At 35.2% G+C, this 27,984-nt stretch overlaps 2 protein-coding genes across 2 annotated transcripts in view; both read right to left on the bottom strand.

The window, feature by feature from the left end:
- Positions 1–27,984, bottom strand: part of LOC139151902 (probable endonuclease 4) — a 577,101-nt gene that overhangs the window by 272,151 nt on the left and 276,966 nt on the right. The window lies entirely within an intron of this gene.
- On the bottom strand, positions 130–27,518 carry LOC139151889 (sorting nexin-8-like). Its single transcript, XM_070724921.1, is given in 15 exon segments — positions 130–919; positions 1,081–4,917; positions 5,876–6,025; positions 7,861–8,013; positions 8,798–8,866; positions 9,873–10,045; positions 11,031–11,151; positions 11,431–11,511; positions 11,843–11,964; positions 13,566–13,683; positions 18,658–18,767; positions 18,770–18,850; positions 20,301–20,433; positions 27,192–27,319; positions 27,439–27,518. Coding segments are annotated over 14 exon segments (1,632 nt in total). The 5' UTR covers positions 27,488–27,518; the 3' UTR covers positions 130–919; positions 1,081–4,773.

Below are 27,984 nucleotides of genomic sequence, written 5' to 3'. Positions count from 1 at the left end.
ACACCAGAGTCTTTGTCTTCCAACACTTTTGATAATCACAATCATTACACTGTGGAAGGGTCACTCTAAAAATATCTTTTCAGATGTATTCTGAATGTTCACTCAGAAAAGACGAGCCATGTGCAAATATCCAGTGAAAATATATACATTTCCCTTTATTCAATGTATTTTCATTGCAATACAGTTACGGAACGAGTACCGGTAATCTAGGTGGAAATTATTGACGCATGCTAAGACAAAAGAAAAAGTTACTTATTGTCCATTTCAGTACAAGTGGTTACAGGTGACATGTCTCAAAGAAAAAAAACTGAAAAAGTTTGATCAAAAATAGTCTGCTCTACAGTTTTTAACACTGTAAAAGTTAATGGAGGGACTATAATTATGACAATTTGAAATCACATCAAGGTCATTTTTAGAAAGGCATGTGAAATAGCATACAGAGGCAAGAAATTGTCAAGTTCAAAATATCAAGGTCATAAAGCAGCCCCCAACACAGTTTTACATCGACTATAGGCTGAAAGCATTGGTGATGGGAAAATTTACAGGAAGCAGTGTGACATCTGAAAAAGGAAAGCATATATCTTTTGAAAGATAAGAGATCAGTGCTGTCCAAATTATTTGTTCAAGCACAAAATATGGTATGACAATCATATTTACAATTTTTTTCTTATATTGCCTGTGAAACAAAATGGGGATGTCACAAGTCTGTGCTACATCATGAGGCTACATGTTCATCACTTGTAAAAACATTTTTAAACATCTTCATAATTTTCATCATTACGACAAGGTTTTATTCCAGTCCTATCCTGAAAGTAATTGATGTACCAGATAATTATCACATGACTGTAGAAGCAACAGTCTGTAGTTCACATGTAAATTGATAGGTGCCCCAACATACAAATTGGAAAGTACTCCTCATCTACAACGTGTTGAGCGGTCTCAGTCAGAAAAATGTAACAACTTAGCCTGCTATTGAACCACTCTTTTTTGAGAGTGGAGATTTAGCCGACTGGTTCTGTCTCTGGCCTCTCAGCTAGGCGACTGATGCCGTATGTTGTGGGTTCGAATCCGATTGAAAACTATCCGTATTTTCAGAACATTTCACATACAGAGACAAACATGCATCAGTTGATAGATACGTTGGCAAAACATTCACAGAAGTTACCAAGTACAATGGTGCATAGATTACTGGTACAAAATTCTCATATTGGACAGTGGCATGGCTCCCAAGGCCTATAAACTATAAACAGAAGGGACTTTGACAATGATCATGACACCATGAGTGTTCATCTACAGTATATCAAACCAGGATGTAAAAGTCGTGACATCTTCAGACTAGACCGTGTAAAGTCATGATATAAAATTAAAATGGTTACAATTTAAGTAAAATTATTCAAGCTAACAAGAAAAGAACAGTTTCCTTCTGACCCTTAAATTCACTTCATGGAGAGAAAAGAATTTTACATACACAGAGGACTTTGTTGACTTAGAGATTTTCTGTCAAAAAAATAAAGTACACATTAAATTATCTAATGATCTTTAAGAAATAATGAGAGAGGTACATACAACGACACATCAGTGAAAGTGTTTTGGTCACATACATTAGGTTGAACTTGACATTTACTCTGTGCTAAAACTTATTTTGAGTTGTCACATTTATTGTTAACCAAAAGGGTTTTTTTGCAGATACAGCATAACATCCTTTGGGACAGATTTTTGTTCTTCTAGAATCTCCCAATTCTTTGTTGGTCTACAGCCAGTGTGGAACATTTTGGAAAATGAAGACACAAGCTGAATTTTCGGAGATCTTGCGTTTGAAAAATTGTGAAAATCCATTTTCCCATTGAGAGAATACAGAGAAAACATTTTGAATTTTAAAAAGTGGACTTGTGGTTATTGGTTTTTAGGTGCCCTGTAGATTCAAAATTTGCATGGTGACCGACCCCTGAACTTTCATTCTTAATTACGAAAGGAAAGAATTGAAGGTTTCAATGGACAAAATAGCAGACAAAATTTGTACCGGTAACTTCAATTTTTCATAACTGTTACATTACCAAGAGAATGTTTTGACCCTCTGGTGCTCAATTCTATAGCATAAAAGGCTTGCTTAGGAAAAAAAGTATGTTGTGTACAGTAATCAGGATTTTAAGACCGGCTTTAAATGTTGAATTCTTTATCATTCTTTAAACGGACTGTTGTCCAGACTCTTGAACTCATCACATGGAAATGTGGAAAGGCAAAAGTTATTATCTATGCTCAATGAACAATTTTGAACATCAAAAGGTGTTTTAAAACAACAGTTTTTGTTCATTGTCCGAATATGAGACATTACTTCATATGCACGGATTCACACAACTCTATGCAAATCTCCAGTATGAGTGATTAAAATGACTTAGGTAGTATGCACCTCGAAAGAGAAAGACTTAAACTTTTGCTCAAATTTTCCTCATGGAATCTTCGACCATTCTCTTTCAAAATCAAGAATAAAAATCGGGGGTTACCATACAAATTTTGGAACTAGAGAAACAAATTACCCAAGATTTACTGATATTTGAAATTCAAGATGGCCGCCATCCCTATGTTAACTCTATGGAGAAAATAAAATTTTCGAATTTCAAAAAAATAAAACAGTGAAAGTTTTTCTTATTCAAATGGCTCCAAAATGAACCCCCACGTGGTAAATCAGAAAAGAATTGAAAAGGTTTGAGAGTCCAAATATCTATCCCCGAGGCGCATTGTACCTGAAGACATTTGAGAAAATGTGTAAAGCATTTTAAATATTTTAAACAATCTTATGATTTCACTCTCTCACAAAGTTTCACTGATGCATAGTCAAGTTTAAAATGTGCACAGAGAAATAACGTATTCTGGTTGGTTGGTTCCAAAAGATTTCTGTGAAAAAGACTTATGACAGAAACCAATACACATCAATACTGTGAAAAAATTCATCAAAAAACAAACCTGAACTTTTTGAAGAGGAGCAGAGAAGGATCATGTACCTTGAACTGTAAGCATCAGAAATGAAGCTCTGATTGAGATGTGACTGGATGGACAAAAATCTTATACCTTGTATGAAATCCTAATAGATTTTTCCGGGTTTTTTTTCATCTTCAAGCTTAGTAACAGCATTTTCTACATCACTGTATTGCTTCAAATATTTTCCTATCACTCCAGATGAGATTTGTCAACTTCTAAAAGTGAAATCAATTTCTTTAAATTCAGCCTTTTGATTCAATAATGAAGTCGATGTACAAGTGGACTTATCTAGAAATCTAGATTAGTTTAGTTTACCCATGATATACACTGCTGTTACAGACATTGCAGAATACTTCAGGTGATTTTAACCCTCTACAGTCAAATCACAATGATTTTCATCAGAAATGAAAACAAATGTATTTTTCACCCTCAGCAAATATTAACACACTGTAGTCCGCAATGAAGACTTCTTTCATGTGTACTTCTGGGCCTGCATTGACAGACAGTGTCCCTTGACAGCTCTACTATACATTCTGAAAGAATTTTCAACACAGAAACATTAAAGATTTTTAGAAGAAAAAAATAAATTGTTGCCTCGACACTTGGGCAACAGATTAGTGGCATTCTTTCAAAGCCATGAAATAGCTGGCTTGCAAAGAGACAAAGATGGTTTTTGAAATAGGCCAGGTGATTACCATAGAGTAAGGAGTTGTGTACATTTCTGTACCAAACTGAAAAAGATCAGCTGCTTGCAACTGCTCATACTTGTGGACGCTCTATGAACTATTAGATGTTCAATATTTGAAAGTGATCATTTATTTTAACTCTAGGATTGAGCTGTTACCTATCTGGTTGCTGTGAGAGTTCATGGAGAATGCATGCTGTTCTTGTTGTCATATTTTTAGGCCCACAGAAGCAGACTTACTTCCAAGTAGTTACTGTACTACAGATGATGAATCATCAGAAATTACAATTGATATCTATCTATAAACAAACTGTCAGGATTTCATAGCGATTGTAATCTTTCAGATCTCGTAGGAACTGTGAGTAGTAAACTCAACATAAATAACAGTCCTGTCAATAAAATTCTTTTTAAAATTACCCTACATTTGTGAGTTGCATGTTGACTGTAGACACTTGAATGACCAACAAGGCAGGCTAAAAATGCAAGTAAACACTAGAGGGCGCTATGACTGTGAGCACCTCAGTGTTGTTCCTGGAGTCTCCTATTCTGACCCTTCAATCTCACAGGCAAAGATGGCACAAATGCTGCTGATCCGTGTCTTTCAAAATGTTAAGCACTACCTTACATTGTGTTTTCCACTTTTTAAACTATTAAGTCTTCGTCAATCTTTTTAAGTTCATTTGTCGTAAAAAGTACTGGACTTGTGCACAAACTGTCAGTCTAGTTTCCTCATCCATTTATCTGAACACTGTGTGTCTGATACCTAGACACCTGTAGTCAGCAAGGCAGTGCATGTGGAGACAGAGAGGCACTAAAAATAAAACGATTACGATCTCTGCAGTCAGAGGGAGTCATTCTGAACAGATATTTGAGATCTCAATGGTGAGTATTACATGTATTCGAAAACAAAATGCGAGAATTATCTTCCCACGAATCAAGTTTCTGTTTTATATTCCCAACTAGACCAACCTAAATTCTATTTGTAGTCTCTGAAATTTGAGAAACCGGATGACAGTTTGTCTTAAACCTAATTTTAAAAAGTGAATTCTTTTTCACTGACTTAAGGAGTCCTCTCTATTTATAGATTATGATACACATTGCACATGGCCTCTCTAGGGGAAAGCTGGTAGGCGTTCTGATGTTGGTGATGCAAGCGGTGAAGCTATGGGGCTTCCAGGGTTGGATTTTGCATTGGCTACATCTTTCGGTATCAGGGAATTCACTTTTGGTTGAAGATCTTCCCACAGCGCTTGAATCTGTGAAAAAAAAGGCAAAACAGATGGTATTGATATCTAATCAGAGTGCTTGGTGGCCCGGAGCAATGGATCTACAAATCTGTCTACAATTTTCTGATAGTTCAAAACAAAAGTGAGAGGGGATTTTTGATCAAGGCTGTCAACACTTTTCTGATATTTCAAACAAAAGTGAGAGAGCATTTTTTCTGAAAAATTCCACTTGAACTTCTGTTGAAAACAAAAGAGAGATGATAAAGTGTGAAATTATGTCTACATTGAACAAAATTTAAAAGCCATCTTATTCTGTTTTTAGTTATGTGACCAAATCATAAATGCATACACTTTTATCTTTGAGAATTAGACCAAACATGAGCATTTTACTGACTCAATGATAATCACTGTAAAATATTGGCAAATTGTATTTGTCTTTCATTATTCTTGCCTGGCTCATTAATACCTGGCTGAACTTGTTGAACTTTAAGAACCCAAGCAGATCTCTTCAATCAAATTTTCAACCTACACTCAACGTTCCTCGTAACTGGCTCAAATCATATGATGATGGATCTGTTTCTTAATGCTCTTTATCAATCCCACGGAATCAACTGCCAGCTGACAAACATTCCATCAAGAATATCTACACTTTCAAGACAGAGCTAAAGACTCACTTCTTTGAGAGTGTTTATCTGTAACATTCATTGTAAAGCACCGTCTTCTGAATAGACACAAGACGCTAGATGAATTATTTCTCCTATCCTATCCTATCAATGGTCATTGTGCATCTACAGTAAAACCTGTCTAAACTGAACTGTTCAGGGACTGAGCAAATTGTTTGGTTTATAGAGGTCCTTTTAACATAGAGTTCTATTGGAATGGGACTGGAAAAAGGGTCCAGTTTGGACAGGTTTCCAGTTTAGACAGGGTTCAGTTTAGACAGGTTTCTCTGTATTTGAAAACATTTCAAGACAGCACTGATACATACCTCCTTTGTTCCTTTGGCTTCAATATGAGCAAGTAATTGGAAAACCTCCGCTATGACTTCGACGTTGGCGTGGATAAGTTGTGTTTCCATTTGTAAACAATGTAGCGAAAAATAATTCCTATTCTCCATGTTCATGATTTCACTTTCTTGCTGCAGAGACAAAGGCCAAATTATGAATTATTGATTAGCTATTATCGTGACCCCTACATGACCTTATATGCTGTTATCATGACCCCTAAATGACCTTACATGCAAGTATTTTCATTTGTATGAATCCACTAATTAAATTGAATGCTCAGTAATAGTAAGTACACTCACTGAATTCTGCACTAAGCTGCAATAGCAACATTATGTTCTACTGAAAATTTCCACGTATCTCTCTAAAAAATGTGCAATTTTAATGCTACACATTACCTGAAATACCAGGATAGAAGGTCAGGCGTAGGTTGGGGTCATGAAACTGACTCTCTAGCATTGTCACATTCTAGGCATCAACTCACTATAAATTGTACAATTTCCGTTTTTAAGGGGGCAAGCAACTGTACAGCAGTGAACGACAATTTTACACTCATAGTACTGGTCCATGCATGATTGTCTTAATTCATCAAAAACAGCACACGGAGACAAGGGCACCAGTGCATAATTTATGCATTTCAACCACTCCATTTAATGCTAATTTATCACTCAAAACACAAAATGAAAATGAAAATGACACTAACTGCAAGAATAATTCATAATATTATAATCAAGTAGGCCAGTGTCAAACAAAATAAGTGGTGCTATACTTGTGATTTTTATAATTTCTAAAATGGCATTCTTTCTTTCAGTACTACAGGTGCTGTTTAATGAAAGATTCGGTAGCTGGAACTTGTGATGATTTTTTCCACTGCTTTTGTTCTGTACGTCAACAACAAATTTTTGTTCTACTTCCCAAAGCATTTTCAGACACCCACTATTCAGCTGGTCAACCCAGCATGTATACATGTAAAATGCACTGTTATTGTTTACATTTGAATACTAGTCCAGACCAGAGTTCACTTGTCAACAATAACAATGCAGTCTGTATATGTACAGGCTGAGCTGACAAGCTGAGTACTGTGTATCTGAATACGCTTTCGGGAGAAAGACAAAACTTGCAATCAACAAGAAGGTAGCATGTCAGAATCAAAAATTTCCATGTATTAATACATAACAAGTCACCAAAAGTGGAAGCTAGTTGCCCTTCCATATGGCTACAGAACAAAATGCAAAACGTGACACAGACTTTCACGATTTAATGATTTCAAATTTCAAAACCAGCAACCTGCATAAAATTTGATTCTCTCAATGATTTCAGTATCTTTCAATGCTGTCCAAATAAATGAATTATTCATGAAGTTTTGTAATTAGCTCATGGAAGGTAATGTATTCTAATATATTCTAAGTAAGCACATATACATTTACAACAACATACACCCATTAAAAGTAGTACAGTTGTAAAATAAATTCTGCAGAAAGGTTCTAATTTCAGTTTTTTACCATCACTAGGAAAATGGAAATTGTATTAAAGCATCACCTTTAACCCTTTGAGAACCGTAATTTTTCCAATCAAAATTTTAGTGCAGCGTTTTACCAATTGTTTAAAAATTTTTCTGTATTTTTAAAAATAATTTTGGACCATATGAACGTCACATTTCATCAGCTGCAGCTTTTAATCAAAATTCTGGCAAAAATCTGACAAAAATTGACCACAGTATATTTTATAAAGGCAACAAAAATTGACTTTGGCGCTCAAAGGGTTAAGAAGGCATATGAATTTATCTGTACATCTGTGTACTGTACTTTCAAAGACTAGCAAAAGCAAACAGTTATAGATCAAGTTCAGTTTAAACATCTGCTTTTGGAAACCTTGTTTGTTGAATAGAGGGTATGGAAATGCCTGCAGCATCTTCACAAGCTTAATCCCCGCAGCACCCGAATAACAAACAAAAATTAGGAACACTCACTTCAATAATTCTGGATTCCAGTTGTTCCACTGTGCCAGCTTGCTCCTGACCCTTGATGGTTGCCTTCATTCTATTCTTTTTCATATTACCCATTTTCTGTAAAGCGCTCTGATGGTCCTTCAGAACACCTTTTTCATGTCTTTCACATAGATCCTGAGTCATTGTAGATGAAGACAGAAATGTTACGAATCAGACAGAGAAATCAAAAATCAGTTTGAAAATACTGACTTTATAAAGAAATTGAAAAGTGACTGAAACATAAATATCACAAAAGTGAAATCTGTTCTATCGTAATACAAGTACATTTTGATATATCATAGGTTGGTGAACTCTGTCTATATATCACTACACATGTACACATTTGAATACACGCTCATAAATATATTGATATGCATTGCTTCATCATTCAAGGCCACAGACAAGACTAGCTATCAAGTAATGACAGCACAATTAGATCATAATCATTGATGTGAAACATTGAAATTCAAAATGATTTGAAACATTATTCATCTATGTAGAACAGTTCTACAGTTTGCTGAACTCCATTCACAATAGCTCATTTGCATCACTGTAAATATTTTTTCATCTGTGTTCATTTGGATTGGTTTTAAAGCTCCACTAGCAGGAACTTTCAATGTATCTTCCATTATTTGTACATTACAATTTTTGTTCCACTCCCTTAAATCATGTCAAAACGCCCACTGTATAATGTCTGATGTTATTGTTGGCCACTCAATTTTTGTCAAGACTAGAATTCAACTGTCAACAATAATATTGCAAATTGTACGCAATGCCTTGTATTGACAGAAGTCTGATACTTCATATTTCTCAACGTACTTTGTAGAGGAGAAGAAGGAAATATACGTTTCTAAAACAAAAATAATAAAATTATTAGGAAAAGTCCCTTCAAGAAAGGCAAAACGATGGAATTATTTACCTTGAATGCTGTGAGAAGATCCAAAAACAAGTACAACATTTCAACTACTGTGTCCTCTTCCCTTGCACTCTGTAACCAGGAGGGAAAAAATTAAAAAATGTTAAGATCTGGTTTCATGGTAGCCATAAAAATAATACATTGTCATTGTTGCAAAACGTTTGTCAATTTGAATATTTGTAACAGTATGCCGTCCAGGTTAAAGTGAGGCACAATGACACTAGACACTTCTCTTTGATGCGAGAAATGTTTAAATATTATGGTAGTGTGTGCCTTAAAAGTGAAATAATTGTAGTTTACACCTAAACTTTTGCTCAAACTTTCTTCAATGAAACTTGTTTCTCTTATCAAATCAAGAATAAAAATTTGGGGTCACCATGCAAATTTCACAAATTACCCATCATGTGACAATATTTGAAATTTCAAATGACCACCATCCCTGTGTTAACTCTATGGGAAAAAATAAACCTAGTTTTAGAACTAGTACTGAAAATTCTTTTCACTTCGAGAAGTTTAAAATGAGGTGCCCCCTTAATGCTGTAGATCAAAAAAGCTCTGTAAAATTTGGGAGTCCAAATATCTGTCCCTGAGGCGCATTCTACCTTTAACTGTAGAAGTATAAGGCTGACAGCTGACACACAAAAGACATTTCCAGAAATTCTTGAAGTGACTGGAAGCACACTGAGCATACTAATTGGTAAGATTTGTCAGCTAAGTACTTGAAACAGTTTGTCAGAAGTAGTCATGAGCTGAAAATACTTGAAACTCACACAGTTGGATGGATAGAGAGAGTTTAAATGATTCTATTGGATTGTAATATATTATCACTAATCCAAAATGGAAATTTCATGTATATAAATTGAGAGAAGGAAAAATGTATGCATTTCCTGTAAAAATGTGTACATGTGGGCTCCACAGGAATATAAATTTTCACACTCAGAAGCATTAATTTGTCAAGGATTCAATTTCAACCTGTTCACCCCAGATTCCCTGTACAGCAGTCCACACTCACCATTGATAACAATGGGTTCGGACCAAACCATGGTGGTGAAAGGGTTATAGTATAACAATATCTCACCTGTTGCGCACATTTATCTGCGATGCCTGCAAACTCCACGGACAGCGTCTTAAACCCTCGTTTGAGCTGCGACCACGTGTCATTACTACCACATGCCCAAGCTGATGACGGCTGGCTTTCATTGGCCAATGCTGTCAATTCTTTACACATCATTAACATGTCACTTGCTTCCTCTGTAGGGAAATGTCAATATACATTCATGTGTAAAATTTATAAAGAATTCATGATTTTTCGGAAATTAAAGGATATGGTCTTCTTCATAGAAATTTACATACCGGTATCAAAATAATGAAAATGTAAGTTTCATGAAATTCAAAATCAAAATCACAAAGAATATTTTTAGAAATCTACCCAATATTAAAATTTAAACATTACTGTACATGTTCCTGTCAAATAGATTTATCAAAAGATGAAATATGTAGGAGTAAATAGTCTGTCACATTATTTTGTTTGTTTCAATTCTATTTCAATCTTTTTGACGTTTATGAGAAATTTTGACAGACAAATGGCCGACAATTTTGACTGACAAATAACACATTACATAGCAATACAGCTTTAGATTACTGTTTATTGTTAAATTATTACAAAAATTGGGCTGCCTGCAAAGTGTAATCAGTGACAGTCTGTCAATTGCAGAAATATCACCATTACATTTATTCTAATGATTTACTGAGGGTACACTTCCTGAGTTATGACAAAGTGAGAAATGATTTCATACACTATATCCACATGAAAGTCTAAATTTCACAGTGCAATAATAAAATCAACTTTTTAGGCTTCAACAGTCTGTTGGCAACCAATCCAAATCATGGTTATACATTCATGATACTGGCAACCAATCCAAATCATGGTTATACATTGATGATACTGGCAACCAATCCAAATCATGCTTATACATTCATGATACTGGCAACCAATCCGAATCATGGTTATACATTGATGATACTTGCAACCAATCCAAATCATGGTTATGCATTCATGATACTGGCAACCAATCCGAATCATGGTTATACATTCATGATTACTGATATCACCTTTTCTCATCTTTTTACTCCCCCATGCACCCACACTCCTCTCATAATGGTCAAACCCTGTTATGGAAACCAATAGGAATGTACCAATATTGAGGCATGACAGGTATCAGCATAAAGCACTTACCAGCCGATCTCCTGGCCATTCTCTCGGCAATGTCTTTCATTTTTAAAAGAGAGGAGTGTATCGTGCGTATTTGTTCTTTGCTATTTCCAAATTGTAACTGTGTATCCATGGGAACCAGATCCTGCATCAAAGGTCAAAGGTCAAAGATTACAGTCAATGATTGAATTTAAAAGGATTTCACACACTATGGTTCTTTAACAGTCTTATCATCTTGAGAAAAATATGCTTTCCTTACAAGTGACATTGAGCTAGAAAATGGTATATAGAAATGAAGATTATAAAATACAACGTCGTCTGAGTAAATATGTAGCATCTTTTCTGGCCTCTGAATTATCAAAGTAGTACTACTATAGTCTAGACATGCAATTGTATAATGTGACAGGCAAGTTCACAGTCTTACCTTTGCTGAGGCAGCGAGACTACTTGTCATAAATTCATCTGGAATACCCCGAAATAATTCTTTTATTTTATGTTGCATATCCTAAAGAAAATAATCATATCTGAGTTACTAAACTATCAGTCAACACACGTGACCAAGCGATAACCTCAAAACCTTGATAACAGTGTAACCTTTGCCCTTTCTTTAGATGCAACAGTTGAGAGAGCATAATGTCACTTCCGGCAAAGTCACGGTTACTATGGAAACAACTACAGCAATTCAGCCAAACTCTTCATAATGTATCACATAGCATCTAACAGAACATGTTTTCTGTTACACTTTAAAATCTTTTCCCCTAAAATTTTACTTGGCCTGACATAAATTTGCCATAAGTCAGAAAATTCTCATGAATGGGATTGAAAGTATGACTTACCGAACCTTGGAAAGTGAAGAAAAATTTTGAAATATTACTTTCATGTATATTTGGATGTCTGGCAACTAGAGTAAGAAACCTACGGAGAGACTTCCTCCTTGCTTCAATGAACTCCCTGTCAACTGAAAACACAAAAATAACAAAGAAAGCGCTTTGTTATTGAAAGTTAGGAATTTCTGCTTGAATGAAAACTGTCTGGATTACAGATTTTGTTGGTAACTGGTTGACAAGTTGCAATCTCAGAAAACAGCACTGTGAAAGATCTGATTTTGCAATGTCCACCAAGGCACACTTTCAGCCAACACTGGTTCAAGTTTTGACACGCATCTGGTGTTTTTAACCTAGCAGCCATAACCTATTTGCACAGTTAACCGCATTCATTCATAAAACATGATTTATTATACTGATTCTTATATTCTATACGTAAATCCCACCATGGCAAAAACATTTGCAGCCTAGTGATTAAACCCACTAACAAACAAAACAATAATCAACTTATTCCTCTATCCCTGTACAAATATCAAATAATAGCAATTGGAAGACTCCGTTGTGGCAAATATCTACCATCTAATGTCAAATTACCTGTATTTGATAGGCATTTGTCAATTTGTTTATTTTTGTCATATTTGTATTACAGTACATGAGCAGTCAGGTATATTGGGTCAAGCCATGTAACATGCTGGACGAGAAAATTGTCTGCAAATAGACCTTTGACCTCACTTGAATAAAGAATAAATAAAGTAGAGCAAGGTTTGGTTTCTGCCACAGAATATAGGCTAATCATGAATTTTTACCTGTTCACCAACCCCACACCCCATCCCTTCCCCTCCGTCCCCATTTCCTGTAAATTGGTCACCCAACACCACTTCTATAACATATATGGGTTTGGGCAAAACCATGGCGGCTAAAAGGTCAGTGGCTGTTCCAACACACTGCCCTTCACAGCATACAGTATTATTCATTTGAAAATCTAACCATATACGTAGGATCAACATCATCATTGGACTTCATTGTGGATTATGCAGAGGCATTGTGTGATGAAGAAAATGCATAAAATAGTGACTTCCCTTATAAATTGAGTGATGTCTTTCATATCAAATGGCCAACGAGTTAAGCTGGCAGCACGGGGGACTGGATTACCAGTGTTACTCCCTTACAAAATTGAACTTCTAAAGAAATGATACTATTAAAGTTTGAATATAAAAGAATTTATCGGCAGTGATGTAAAAACCAATTTTTCTTCCTAATCTTGTACCTTTTTGTTTTATTTGTACATTGTTCCTCCTGGTTCATACATTTTTGTGACTAGTTTTCACTGTGAAACCTCTGGGTTGAACTGGACTGTCACCATCCAATGAGAAAGATTTATCATGACCGTTGATACAGAAAGCCAACAACTTCAGCGAATACTCACTATTGGGATTAAGTTCTAATGACTCTTATTACAGTTACCATGGTGATAAGAATTGATTAAATCGGCACATTTTTTTCAAATAAACTGCCTATATGCTTGATCCATATAAAGTGTCTGTGAATCGATATCATTTTTTTAAATATATATTTTCAGGGCCTTTGCAATATGAAATTTGAAAACCTTTCTTATTGTGTATAACACTTTGATTGTACAGAAGTAAAATAACATAACAAATGATGGTACGCCATTAAAACTGAAAGTGTGCACTACTATGCATCAAAACTGATATTGTGTGTTGGTTATACTTACCTCCAAGCATTTTCTTCGGTGGAAGTCTGGGTACAAGTCGGTATGGAAACCTTTGGAGTAGAATTTCTTGGAAAGCTACAAAATCATTGTACCGACGCATCACTGTGCTTTTATAATACTGAAACAAACGATGAAGAAAGGGAAATGTTAACAGTGCATATTTCAGAATCAATTTCATCCTCTTGAACTATCATCTTTGAGGGTAGCATTTTATGTCAGGAACTGCAAACTAGCTCGTAGAAATTAATCAATCATGTTTATCTTAATTACACTTTAATATAGAAAATTAAGTGTTTGAAATGCGTAATGACTGTCCAGTAAATTTGAAACACTAAGATTCAGCAAACCTTGTGGTTACTTTTCCATAACACAGCATATTTTGCTCAGAATCGCTTTTTTGCAGAGATTCATTCAATATTTAGCAATCCTTTATAACCAAAATAAAAATTTAGGTGGGCCCACCTTTTAGCATGACTAGCAGTGCTAAGTTTGGTAAGGAAGAAGTATAATTTATGCACATCACCCTATTTCTATTTTCAACATTCAAAAAAATTTAACTCCACTCTGGCTGGGTCAAATTTTGTGAAATTTTCACAAATGTTCTTTAAATACTATACAACAAAATCCTTATTTTGTTGGGCAATAATGTTCTTACATTTTGAATAAGAGTCATTTCAATTTTGCTCATCATAATCTTAATTGCTTTTTTAAATGTCAGTCTTTCAACCGCTGCCATGTAAAAATGAGAATAGATAATGCAAAACCTACCATGCCAGGTAATTGTCTTTTTCTACATATACTCTAGTTTCAAATGAGATATTAAATTACATAAAGAAGTATCAAGTTTTCGATGTAAATTATTTTTTATTATTAATACTGCAATTGAGACTTTCTACCCCAAATGTATATCCCTTCCATCCCTCATGTAAGCTATTGCAACCATACTAAAGTTTAGGTTCTCTGCTTTTTAAAATATATGGCACAGGGGGGTTTTCATCTTTGATATGAAATATTGCTTTAACCCTTTCACCACCTTGGTTTGGCCCAAACCCATTGTTATCAATGGTGAGTGTGGACCTGTTTACAGGGAATTGGGGTGAACAGGTTAAAAAATGTATGCTGGTTAAGCGCAACACTACCTTAAAATGTAGAATATCTATGCTTGGCTTTTGAAGATTGTGCATTCAAATGGGATGTTGAACAAGTTTGAACTTGGCTAGTTCTCTCAGTCTTTAACAAAGTCCCACATTTTATATTTTGACAAATTTGGGTTTAATTGTGCCGTAAAACAGACACAATATAACCTTCAATACACAGAAGACAATGTTTCCTACCATCTGAAAGCACATGTTATTTTTTACTGCAGCCCGACCGACAATGTTAAACTATGTACTGCACCAGGTTAATGACCCTAAAGAACATACAGTCTTTTTATCTGTCTCACGCGTCATAAATAATCATTACAACATGCCTGGCTGGCTCTGAAGTGTTCTATTGCAGTAAACCTATGCAAAGTTGATTCAAGGGAAGTAAAAAATTGTGTTTTTACAATTTTGAGGAAGTCACTAAAAACAGCCTACTTTCACGATGCATTAATATAAGACTTCACCTGCAGTGACCATTTCTTCACTGACGGTTCAGTGGTTTTGCTACCTGGCATTTGTGAACTGTTAGTGTCTACTGTCCTTATTTCAGGAACCTATTAATCATGTTTATGAACAAAAACAAAAAAAAATCCCTACACCTAAAGCCACTACATGGTTTGCTTTGAAAAAAGGAAATGAATTTTAAAAATTGTTGAAGAGTATAAACATCACAAGACATTGTATTACTATTAAAGAATGATTCATTCAATGGTTGTGACATTGGTGAGTGTACTATGAATACAACAAGGGGTCATTTTCTGTTTGAACTATACTACCACTAGTCAATTGGGGTCAAAACATTTAATTCACATATGTAATGTATGTAGGTTTAAAACACTGACTTGCATTTAATTAAGCTGAGATATTTGACATTTTCAAAATAAATGTAAAATTAGGTAATGCACAATTTTAGGCCAATGAATAATCCTTATTCACACTGACTCATGACCAATTAATTTTCATTAATACACTCCGCATACACGAATATATTTATTGAGGAAATCAAGCATAGAAAAATGGGCTTTTTCACTTTGTCAGCTACACATGAATTCTGTATTTGAGCACTGTGTACATAACACAAGATATATAAATGTATTCATGTTACCCTTTGCTGTGAAATACCTATATTATCTACACAGTTCAGTCCTATATATAGCTTTCACCAACTATACAGTAGCATGAAATGTAACATCATTTCAATATGCTGCACTGGTGCAAATGTATATCTTTGTTTTAAGTATTTTTTAATTTTTGTGTAATTTTTCATGTTGGTTATTCTAAATGTTGTCACGACCATATCACTGATAACGTTACGCTGAAAGGAATGCAATAATTTCAATTGTCACGTATTGAATATTGATGTGACAGGTGAACTGTGGTGGACTGGTCAGACACAGATGTCTGTGCCCTAAAACTCAAATGCACACAGCTAGGAGGGAAATCCAAGAATTACTGTTCTGATGAACACCTACTTTCACTCTTGTTTTATGGTAGTTTTAGACATTTATTCAGTCACTGTGAGGTACGTTAGAAGAGTTTTCACTTTGTGTGTTATCAGGGATAAGTTTACAAAATACGCAAAAGTAAACCACTTGCTATCTTCATTCACTTAGAGAAATTAGAAATAGGAAAAACACTGCAAGTATTTGTCTGCCCCTTTCTATTCTCTACCCTTTCACCCCCATTATCAAATGTAGAAGTCCACATGTGCTTGTAGAAAACAATAGCTTAACATTTTAACGTTTGTATCGAAATATAGTGAGTGAAAGGACTACAAGTAATATTTCACTGAAAGCACCTCTGTTTGCAGAGATATGTACAATACCGAACTGATGGTATCAGAAATAACACTGGTGATGCATGTCAGTTTGTGCAAACGCTGCCAGCATGTGAGATGGTTGGACCATCACTGTCATGTATTTTTAAAAGACATTCAGGTCAACAACCCTCAGATATCATAAAGTAGTATAAAATGACTACTAAATTCTAAATTCTTTCCTCGTAATCATTCAACCACCAATTTTCTGATAAAAAATATCACCTGATCACAAACAGATACAGCAGATCTTTTGATAACGATGGTATTTTGAATGTCTTTTTATCCATCGTGAAATTACATCACCTAAAACTCTGATACCTAGGGAAGTGATAGGCTATCATACAGTAGATGCAGCCCTTCAAATAGTCTTTATGTACCCGATCACGCCACATCTTCCATTGTCTATTTCTCCAGAGAGAGGTTTCTGAAACTCACAGTAATTGCTTACACTGAAAGCAGAAGGAGAGTGTCTCTTGGACGACAGAATGGTATGCAAATATTGCCATTGCTTTAAACGGACAGGCTGACATCGAGAAAACATCTGCCATTTTTAAACCGGCATTTTAACAGAAACCCTGCTTTTTCGCATGACACTTTTCACTAATTCTACTTTTTCATCAAACGCACTCAAGACTGACCATTCACAATAATCAACTGTTGAAATTAAATAGAATTTTATGAAAAAATTAAATAGCTACCGGGGTATTATAAAGTGTAAAAAGCCTAGCTTAGTCAGCACTGCTTTCATCAATCTATCAATAATTTGTAGATTGGCAAGAACTATTGCACGGTACATAGTTATAACAGACAGTTTGGCACATGTAAAGATTACCTGACACGAACATTTGCATGTGCATCAAAAATGTTCTACTGGGATGTTCAAGCTATGTATCTGTTTCCAGCCTTAACCCTCCTTAAGTTAGTGGTGATTAAAATGCAAAACACTAACTGTATCCACAAATTTTCACTCTTGTCAACAGTTATCAAAATGAACAAATATGTGACAGATGACTAGTACTGTATATGATTACATGAATCAATCAATATACATATGTACAAATTTAACTTGGAAAATTGGTGATTCTCCGGGATGTTACAGTGAGAATGCAAAAACCTGGGACACACCTCTAGTATTATCATCAAACTGAACTGAAGTCACTTCATTAGCCAGAGTTTGATCACTCCAACTACAGAGTGTAATCATATACCATCCGTTCCGTTTTCGTTTCCGTTTAGCTTTGGTTACCAATAGCAACATCTCCAAGGAAACGGTCACAGGTTAGAACGTGAAAATACGCATATTTAAATCACCGAGTCTACATCAACAGTGATCTATAATTTTCAGTTCGTTGTTTATTGAACCGACAATTGATGTTTTTTGTCACCTTTGCAACAAAAATTTACTAGTAGTTTGTGACATTTTACACCTTTCAAGCCCTTTAATCTAAACTCTATTGACAGGTGAGGTAAAGCGTAAAAAGGCTGCAAACATTAATCTGAGACACTGTATTCACTATTGCCCTTTGATATTACGCTGCAACTGCAGATGTGTCATTTTAATTGATGCCTCTGACAGTATATATTAGCCTCTGAATTCAGTACTATCCTTGCTGTAAGGAAACACAAATTGTCATACTGGCAAGTGTTGTATCCAGGTACAAAAGCAAACATTGTGCTGCTTCATTAATATATTACTAGCAGTGCTGCAAAAGTTGAGTTTCTTATCATTTTTTTTATATCATTTTTTACATCTGTTTTTTATGCTTCAAAAGACTTCCTGTACAGGCCATTCAGATGACACATGATTTTCATTATTTTTTATCAAAACATTGCTCTCACAAAGTACAGCCTTTGTGGTTCCTGTGCTTGAAATTTCCAAGGTCTGATAAAAAAATTTCGGAAAAATATTTTTGTACATTCATTGTGTAACTGTGTCTGAAAATCAGGCCTATTGGCCATGATTCAGGTACTTTCACATGACACAGATGAAATGATAAAGCGACCACTCAAAAAATTTCAAGTATTTCCAAAATGTTTTCTTGTAATGGTCATGCTGTGGCTTAGGGCAGAAAACAGCACACGTAACAGTTGGAATCTGTCGTGGTATTTCAGGAAATACTCAACTCACCTGACTCGTGACTTCATATTCGTTATGTTTTAAAAGTAACCCTTTCTTTTCCGGCGCTAATTCTACTTTGATAGTGTCTAGTTCACATAATTCTTGATAGGTATATCCAGTAAATTGGGGTTCTTGTCCCTCCGTATTTGAATGCTTAGAGACTTTAAGTCAGAGAGATCACCCAGTGATGGCTTTGGTAGTTCTGAAATACAATCAATAACACACGTGAGTTTGTTGTTGAAACACTCTTACCTGTAATGAATAGCAAGGAAGGTCTACAATTTGGAAGAATGTTGCAAAAAATTAATAGTGCATTTTGAAAATCGGTAGTGAACAAACTGATGCATGAGCAAATGTGACACTGCCATTGCTTTCAATGACTATATGAACTGAACTGTAACTATCAGTGTTGATACACTTCAAAATGTTGATAACCAGTCACCAGAATTGCATTCAAATCATTAAGAGATTGAAAACCATTTAAAGAGACTTTGCCATAATCCATTGGATCATAGCATTGGTCAAGTAGAGGGATTCTATAAGTGGTCAGTTCTGGCACAGCTCAACAGAGTAACTTGTTTAGCAAACACACAGTTACATTCACAGATACCTCTTGGATCACTCAAAGTAAGGCTTCATAGACATCTGGGTAATTCACTTCTCTGAATGAGTGGACTGGGTTTTTTTTTTTCAAAGGAAAACAAGTTACTGAATATATGGCTAGGTTTTCAAGCGTGGTGCAAAGCAGTGATGAAAAGAGGCAATCTCCTTTTTCTTGTAAAATTGTGGAACACCACATGTTACACTTCTTTGAAATAAAAAAGAAATAAAAACTCAATTAAGCCCATTTTAACTTCTACGACCATTTTAACTTTCGGGTAATTTAATTCACTAATGGCTATAATAACATGCAACTTCCTGTACTGACTGCATGTTTTCTTTATGTCAGGAGTTAAATAAACAAAAGATAGCTACAAAATACTGCTTTACTTCTCCAGGGAACATCACAGCAGTTTTCTGAGACAGATCTAGGAACTCTTCACAAGGGGCTCATTACCCAGAATACATTGCTTTTCAAATATTGATAAATTACCAATAATTCCATAATTCCATAATTATATCAAGTGATTATAAAGGAGGAGCAGGTATACTAGGCCTAGATCAATTTATGTGTGAAATTTTATGATAAATATCATGGTCCTTTTTGAGTCAAACAGACACAAGTTTCCTACAAATAAACAATTACACATATTGCATTGAGACTGCAACAATAGCGATGGCACCCTTAGTCATGCTTGATAAAGCAACCAGGTGCTAAAAAATGATAAATGGAAAATAAGTTATCAATGCAAATCAAATTAAAACTATGCAAAAACAAAGTCCATTATAAAATGTTATATTCTTAGCAATGTCTGACAAGTTTGATTAAGCTAAAAAGTTTGATACTTCCACATTCCCTGAGTGGGTCTAAATTCTAACTTTTTTAATCACACCAGCTGATTAAAACTGTCATAAAATTATATTTTGAACTTAAAAAATTGTGCAATAAAGATACCATAACACTAAATCAATTTCACTGAAAAATACCACAGGAATAGCAAATTAAAAAGGTCAATTATAACAACAAACATATCTTTGGCACATTTTCTTACCTTGATCTGAGAAAGTTTCAAGTAATTTTTCATTGATTGATTTGCCTTGCTGGGCTAGAGCTGTTAAAGCCAGCGCCTTGTAAAGCCCATTCCTTGTTAGGTACCCTTGCTTATTGTCAACTGCGTCCCAAATCTACAAGCAAAACAGGAAATCAAAATGTGAGACTAAGGAAGCATTAAAAATATTATAGTCTATCAGATATGATATATGGGCTTTGACATATGGATACCAATGATGGGGCATTGTGACAATACGTTTCCGTCATACTGTCATCATCATACTATAGTCTGTTTTCTTTATATTTAACCCTTTTAACCCTTTTTGTGCAAAATTTTACCAATTTTAATGATAATTTTAATAATTTTTATGACAATTTGGACCAAATGGACATTTCTTTTCATTGGCTACAGTTTTTGATCAAAATTTTGGAAAAAATCTGAAAAAAAATCGTCTGGGTTACATTTTGTAAAGGCAGCAAAACTGACTTTGGCGCTCAAAGGGATAATGCAATCTGAAATAGGAAACATACTGTAATCATAGCTGTTCATGTAAAACAATGTACACAGTCACGTGTAGGGAGAGATACACTTTAGTACCTCATTTCATTATGCTGGGCTGCCAAAAAGTGTCAAATTTAGCAACAAACTTGACTAAAACCCATACCATACAATATCTGTTACATCGTTTGAAATCAAACACGTCATCCATATCAACACTAACATTCTACATACATCTGCATCATTACAAAAAACACCGTCATTCAAAAGCCAAGTTTGATGTTAAACATGTTTATGAGTCATTAATTCCATCACAATCAAATCAGAACTTACTATTACAGAGTTGATTCCAAGAAGGATATATTTGAAAATGACAGATGGGCCATACCATTAGCTTCCGGGAGTGCTCAGAATGAGAATATGCCAATTTTTTCACAAGTAAGACATTTGATTTTTTTGAAATTGCCAGAGCATGCATACTTTTTATCCATAATTAAATGCAGTAAAGCTTATGTAGCCAGGCTTTTTCATACATTTGTAATTTCACTTTCCACTATATCCTACTATAAAGTGACATCAAACAGCTGCTATTTTAAGGCTATAAACCAAATCTGTTTATGTACAGGATTTATGTTTTGTGGTGATACCAACTACTGAAAGGAAATGGACCAGAAACGACGGGATATAAGTACCTGTAAATTTTTATGACATTTTCATTATTTCTGTTCTGGCAAACATAAAGTATAATTTCTTCTATTTCTTTGATTATGTTGATGTACAGAACACTAGCCTTGTACAAATTGAATTGTGTATAATATGGTAGAAAATTTTTCTGTTGACTAATAAATTCTAGTCCAAACAAAAATTGGGTTGTCAACAATAACATTGACTGTTGTGACAAGTTCAACACAAAGTATTTAACCAGAATTTTCGGAGTAGAACAAAAATCTTTATTTTTAGAAACATACCAAAAATATTTGAAAATACATCCAAATTAACCGCTAATGGAGCTTTAAGCTAAACCAAATCTATTTATATCACAGATTCATTTTTTGTAGTAATACAAGCTGCTGAAAGGAAAGGAAATAAAGCAGAAACATATATTGAGCTATGTCACATTAAGATAATCTGTACTTTATCCTTCAAATTAAACTTAACTTGACAGGATTGTAAAACAATTTCTGTATCAGAATATTACCAAAATCCAGCAAAACAGACAAATTCATCAGAAATGATTTAAGAATTTTCCATATTTTCACCAAGCATCACAGTACACTTTGCTGTTCACACTGTATGCCATAACAGTCAAACATTCACATCTCTAAACATTTTGATGAACATGGACCACCTACACAACACCCTTGTCAATATCACAATACTGAACATCAAGATTCTTCATATCACCGTGGTAATATGTAAATTTTAATCAAAATACATCACACGAGTCCCAAATATTCATGTATCTTGGTTATTCAAGAAGCAAAATATGTAACCATGGCAAAATATAAATTTTGGCTGTGTCCTGGCAATATTTGAATCGCAAAAGTCTGGCATACACTTAAAATTACTACTGTATCACTGATTCTGAAAGAAAGAAAACATACAGCTTACACTATAATGTAACATATCATCTTTGACGGACGAATCTATCCTTACATTTCCTCTGAGTTGGGAAATTCCCCGCCAGGCTGCACATTCCATCCCTACACTGTATGCAATTTCAACTGAATTTCAACATTTGAAAACCTTTCAATGGAATCAGCAAAAACACCTTGTCAAAAACTTTATCTTTCTTTCTTTATCTTTCTCTGAAAACCTCAAGGAAGATGAGGATATGATGCTCTTTTAACAGCAGTGAAATCCTGCCAGTTCAGGATAACCAGGTAAATACGTCCACAAACCTTCATAGAAATGCTAAATTCATAAACAATCTCATTACACTGTACTATCTATCCCATCGCATCATGATACTGGTATTGTAATTTGCATTTCCTCCAAGACCTGGTTCTAAATCCCTCTTTAACCTCCTGCTGTTTTCTGATGACGAGCTATTGCTCCATTAAACACTCTCCCTGAAATCTGCAATTTGATCCCAAAGTCTCAGGAGAGTCTTCACACAGAATGTGAGATGTGTACTGCAGCATGCAGAGGCTGAGGCAATCACAGTAAACATTGGAGTTTCCACTTCAGGCAACTCCACTGAATCACACAAACACGATGAAGCAAACTGAGCAAATGTAAAAGATGGTGGACAGTTGCTCAGGACCTTGTTGATTTTTTTCTCTATTAGCTGTGTAATGAATTTTTTAAGGGTGGGAATTTAGCCGAGATGTTTTGACTGTAACGTCTTCGCTAGGTGACTGGGTGCCATACTTTGTGAGTTCAAATCTACATCAAAAATTTACAAAAAATTTCAAGTAGTTTAGTTCTGTTTGTAACAAAGTTTCAGCTTCTACTCCAAAATCATGGGTGTAATGCTTAATATTATTCTCATACCTGAATTTAATCCAAACTACACTTCAGTTGTTAGCAATTATAACACTTTCCATTGTATACAATACAGAAAATATCCTTGTTGTACAGAACAAAACTGACAAAAATATTGCCTAAAGTTACAGCTATTAGCCCTTTTAACTAGTCATGCAAAAATCCGGAGCATCTGCCAGGTTAGCACATACCCCCTGCTCTCTGTACTGTGAAAAAAGAAACTATACAGGAGAGCATGTACTCAGCTCTGTGCCTATGAAGGGCTTGTCATTGACTCCATCCATACGGAACAATAGGCCATGCAGTTTGTCTAAACAAACTGAACACCCACAGGGGACTATTAACAGTTAATAGTAAGACATCACAGATAACTAGTACTATTAGTGACTGCAAATTACCGTAGACAAAATACCAAGAAGCAGATGACATGCTTTTTCCTCAGATTTCTTCATTCATGATATTTGTTTCTTGTTTGCATAAATAAATATATCAACTGAACACAAAAAATTTACAAGTGACTTAAAATTAACCCTACTGCTTCACAAAATAAGACTAGAGTTTGTCATTTTAGTTTTAGTGTATGTCAAAGAATTGTGAAAGTATTTTACATTGTGTTTACATTTTCCTTGTCATGTATGTTCTACACAGTAAGAGTAACTTTATCACATGAAGCCCCCGATTATGGTAATCTAGACCACTCTTGGCTGGGCAATCACATGCTGCATATCTCACATAGCTTTCACAGACTGCAAATGCTTCCATTTTACAGGGCTATGAAGACTGTTACTATCGCTCAAAGCACTGAATTCCTTCACACATGAATAACTAGGCAAGTTCATCTGACAGTTACCAACCAGAAAAGTGACTACAGCCATCAACTTCAATACTTGAAAGATTCCTCATGCCCCTTAACCCTTTGAGTGCTGTAATTGTCCCCAACAAAATTTGAATGCAACATTTTTAACAGTTTTTATGAATTTTTCTCTAATTTTTTGATAATTTTGGACCAAATGGACATCAAATTTCATTGGCTACAGTTTGTTATCAAAATTTTGACAAAAATCTGAAAAAAATTGACTAGAGTATATTTTTTAGAGGAGACAAAAATTGACTTTGGCGCTCAAAGGGTTAAACACATGAAAGATACCTTATACCTAATTTTTGGTGACGGGATGGACAAGAACTGCCAGCAAAGCAACATGTATTCTCCTATCTGCACATTTTAGTCAATGATTTACATCTAATTTGATTCCTTTACAGTTCACCACACGTTGCATATTCCATTGGTCCAATGTTCATGTGACTTTGGTTTATCACACCATTCACATTTAACTTATTATAAACAGTGAAATATTCCATTTGTCCACCTAACTTATTTACTCACAGCCAAGGAAAGTACTGATTTTTGTCTAGACAAGTTTGCTACATTTCTAACGCGACAACCCCTTTAAATGTCACAAAAATGTTCAGTACAGTGCCATGTGATATACACACTGACTGTAAAGACAGCTGGCATTTGGGAATCAGATAACATAAATAACTGTTACAGCCTTCACCGTTTCATGATAGAGAATGAAATTAAACAAGGAAAAAAGGAGACAACTTCATAGGAGCAATGAAAGAAACAGATATTGACAGGCTTGTAATGAAACTTGATTCACATAATTCCTTTCTTTGGTAAAGTCAGCATAACATACATTCTGTTTTCATCCTTGAAAATGCATCTGATCTTCCACAGAATTTAACCGTATATTCTCTGAAAGTCATTCCTGAACAAGTAATGATATTAAACGTTACAACAAACTTCACGAGAAAAGTCTAGATACACTGGCCTACTGTCACTTTTGGGATATACTATGAGTAAAAGGGGATACAGTTGCCTCATAGGGTGATGTAGCATTAATGATTATTGAATTTAAGTGTTCAAGTACAGATCTATTTTGAGTATATCCTGTATACACCAAATGGCAAGGTACAAAATAATGGTCTGATAGATATTATTTCCTTCCAATCGATAAGATCGGCCTTGAAATTAAAAAAAGTAGGTCTTCAATACACATAATGGGCCATTGTGGTTCACCTTGTCCTATTGAAATTGAAAATTTGCCCCATTTCAATAGGCTGAGGATTACCAGTTGTCTATGAGCTAAATTAGTAATGAAATGAACCCTGCAAAAAGTTAAGGTTGCCTTGAGATAAAAATTCTGAGAACACTTTGCCATGGCCAGAAGGATTTTAATTTCACTATCAAACAAAAGAAGCATAGCATGGTTGCTACACCCCCTTCAATGTAGGTACACACCCCTCACATTAACACAGAGACTCCATTGCAATGTCAATACACATTGTTCACAGGTTGCCTTGCCTTTGTAGGAACTTCTTTTCAGATCGAGGTCACATTATGGAAAGAGAAGCTCCGCACTTTCACTATATGTCACCTTCAAAGTTCACTGATTGAATTTGATTCTATGTGTTCTATAGAATTAGGACTGTTAACAACTGCAATATCATCTTTCTCTCAGCAATGTATTGCAAGTATGTTACACTTCCCATTACCAGAAATAAAAACCAGTGTTCTCGAAATGAAGTACTTTCAGCAATGCCTGGTATACAATGTCACAGATTCACATTTGATATGTACAGACATATTCTATTGACAGAACTGGTTTAACAGAGCATTGACCACTCTGCCATTGAAACAACGATCCACAGTCCCTCTATCACCCGTGTATTATCATACACATCATGCACTGACTCACATGTAAACAGAAAGAGTGGCACTGTAGTCGAGCTTGCATATTATTTTGTTACCCATGTCCTAAGATGATATATTTCCAACTTGTTTTCCAGAACTGTTTTCTTTATTATTTGATATTAGTTGATGATTACAGGATGACAATGTTACCGCAAGTGGTCCACTAAAGACTTGTTTGACCTTTCGAGTGAGCAAGGTGAAACGGGGACACAGTACACAGGTGTATCCTACACGCCTGTACAAATAGCCAAATAGTAACTGATAAGAGACAATTGTACATCATCATAATACCATAGGAAAGAGACAGGATAACATGATTGAAACAATTTTGTTAGTTTGAAAACTAAACCTGTGTGCAACAAACTGTCAGCAGGAATCATATAAAAAGACAAATGTTTAAAAATTTATCTATATCATTTTTGTAGTCACAATTTACATAAATTTACAATTGGCATTATTAGTAAGTCACTTCAAATGTATGCCATAGTTTTAAGCAACTTTTTGATAGAGAAAAAACAAATGAAACTGTGCTGGCTGCAGTTATCTCCACTGATATCCATGTTCATTGATATTCTAATGCACAATATCTAGTTTATAACAAACTAGGGGGTGTGTCTGGAAATACTAACACCTAATCTTTCAAAATACAGAGCTCTGTCGGACCTTTAAAAACGAGTTATGGGTCACAATTAGCATGTAATTGTGCGCAAATTAATGCAGTGTTCATAAATTAATTAAATAGTTTACGGTGGCGGTAAAAATGCTAATGATTACCGTATCATTAACGACAAATAATATATCTTGCAGGTGTCATTCGATTCGACCGACCACCAAGGACTCAAAACCGATACATTCAGCTGAATGGCTTTGGTCAGACTTGCACGAATCGTATAAGGCGCACTCGTCAGAATGCGAGACGCCGTATCAACAGTTGTCAAGTCAGTTAAATTGGCAGAATATTCCACGTATTACAAGCGTTGGCGAACGTAGACACATGGTTTGTGCACGAGAGAGCGTCTGGGCTTGCAGAACCAGCTGTTGCAAAAACGGGACGACAGAAAACAATGGACGGAAAGCTGACAATACTTTACAGAGTACTGATTAAAAATTTGACAGGATAAGGAAATGGGGGTGTAGCCGTTCTTCCTTACCTCGGAAAGTGTCTGTTTTGGTAAACTCGATTTCATCAACAGTTTCACGAACATGTCACGATCAACCCTACTTTCTTGGTTCGGGCAGAGGATGTTGTAAACCTCTCGATAATACGGCGGTACCGAACCTAAGATTGATAAGACACAAAGACGGTTTCATGTCAAACAATAAGAAATGTGTGATTTAAATGGAATGATCGAAAGTGGAGCAAAAAACTGGGACAGAATATAGATAGGTCACACCTACCAAAGCTGAGGTCGGTAGCCATCTTGCTATATGATTGCTCACGTGACATTAGACATTGAGCACACTCCTACTAACCTGTGACCCCACAAACGAAAGTATCAAATTACGGATGCCAGAACGTCTGTGGCGCTCTGAAGCACTGTAAACCAGTACGCCCTGGACAGATTCGGGACAGATTAAATCCCCGGATACGGACGGCAACCGTGACGAAGATTGCACGGTCTCATTTTCACGAATAAAGTTTTTTGGACTGAACGACGAACATTGTCCGCGACCGCCAAGAAACTGCTTGCGTAAACACAATGTTTGCGAACGACAACTTTCTTGCTGCCCCTTGTAGTTTGTTTTGTTTTGGTTTTGTTTTGTTGGTTTTGTTGTTTTTTAGTCACCCCATGCTTGGAAGCAAGGCTACGGCCATTTGTAGTATACGCCGACCCGTTTCAAAGACAGAGTACAAGGGATGTATAAATCGTGAGAAATGGGATAAAAGGGCCATTATAAAAACATTCAAAAAGATTAGCAATTTCGCCACGTATGTTCTGAGGC

Source organism: Ptychodera flava, chromosome 15 (assembly GCF_041260155.1).
Source record: "Ptychodera flava strain L36383 chromosome 15, AS_Pfla_20210202, whole genome shotgun sequence".
Classification (NCBI taxonomy): domain Eukaryota; kingdom Metazoa; phylum Hemichordata; class Enteropneusta; family Ptychoderidae; genus Ptychodera; species Ptychodera flava.
This window is presented reverse-complemented; position numbering and strand designations above follow the sequence as displayed.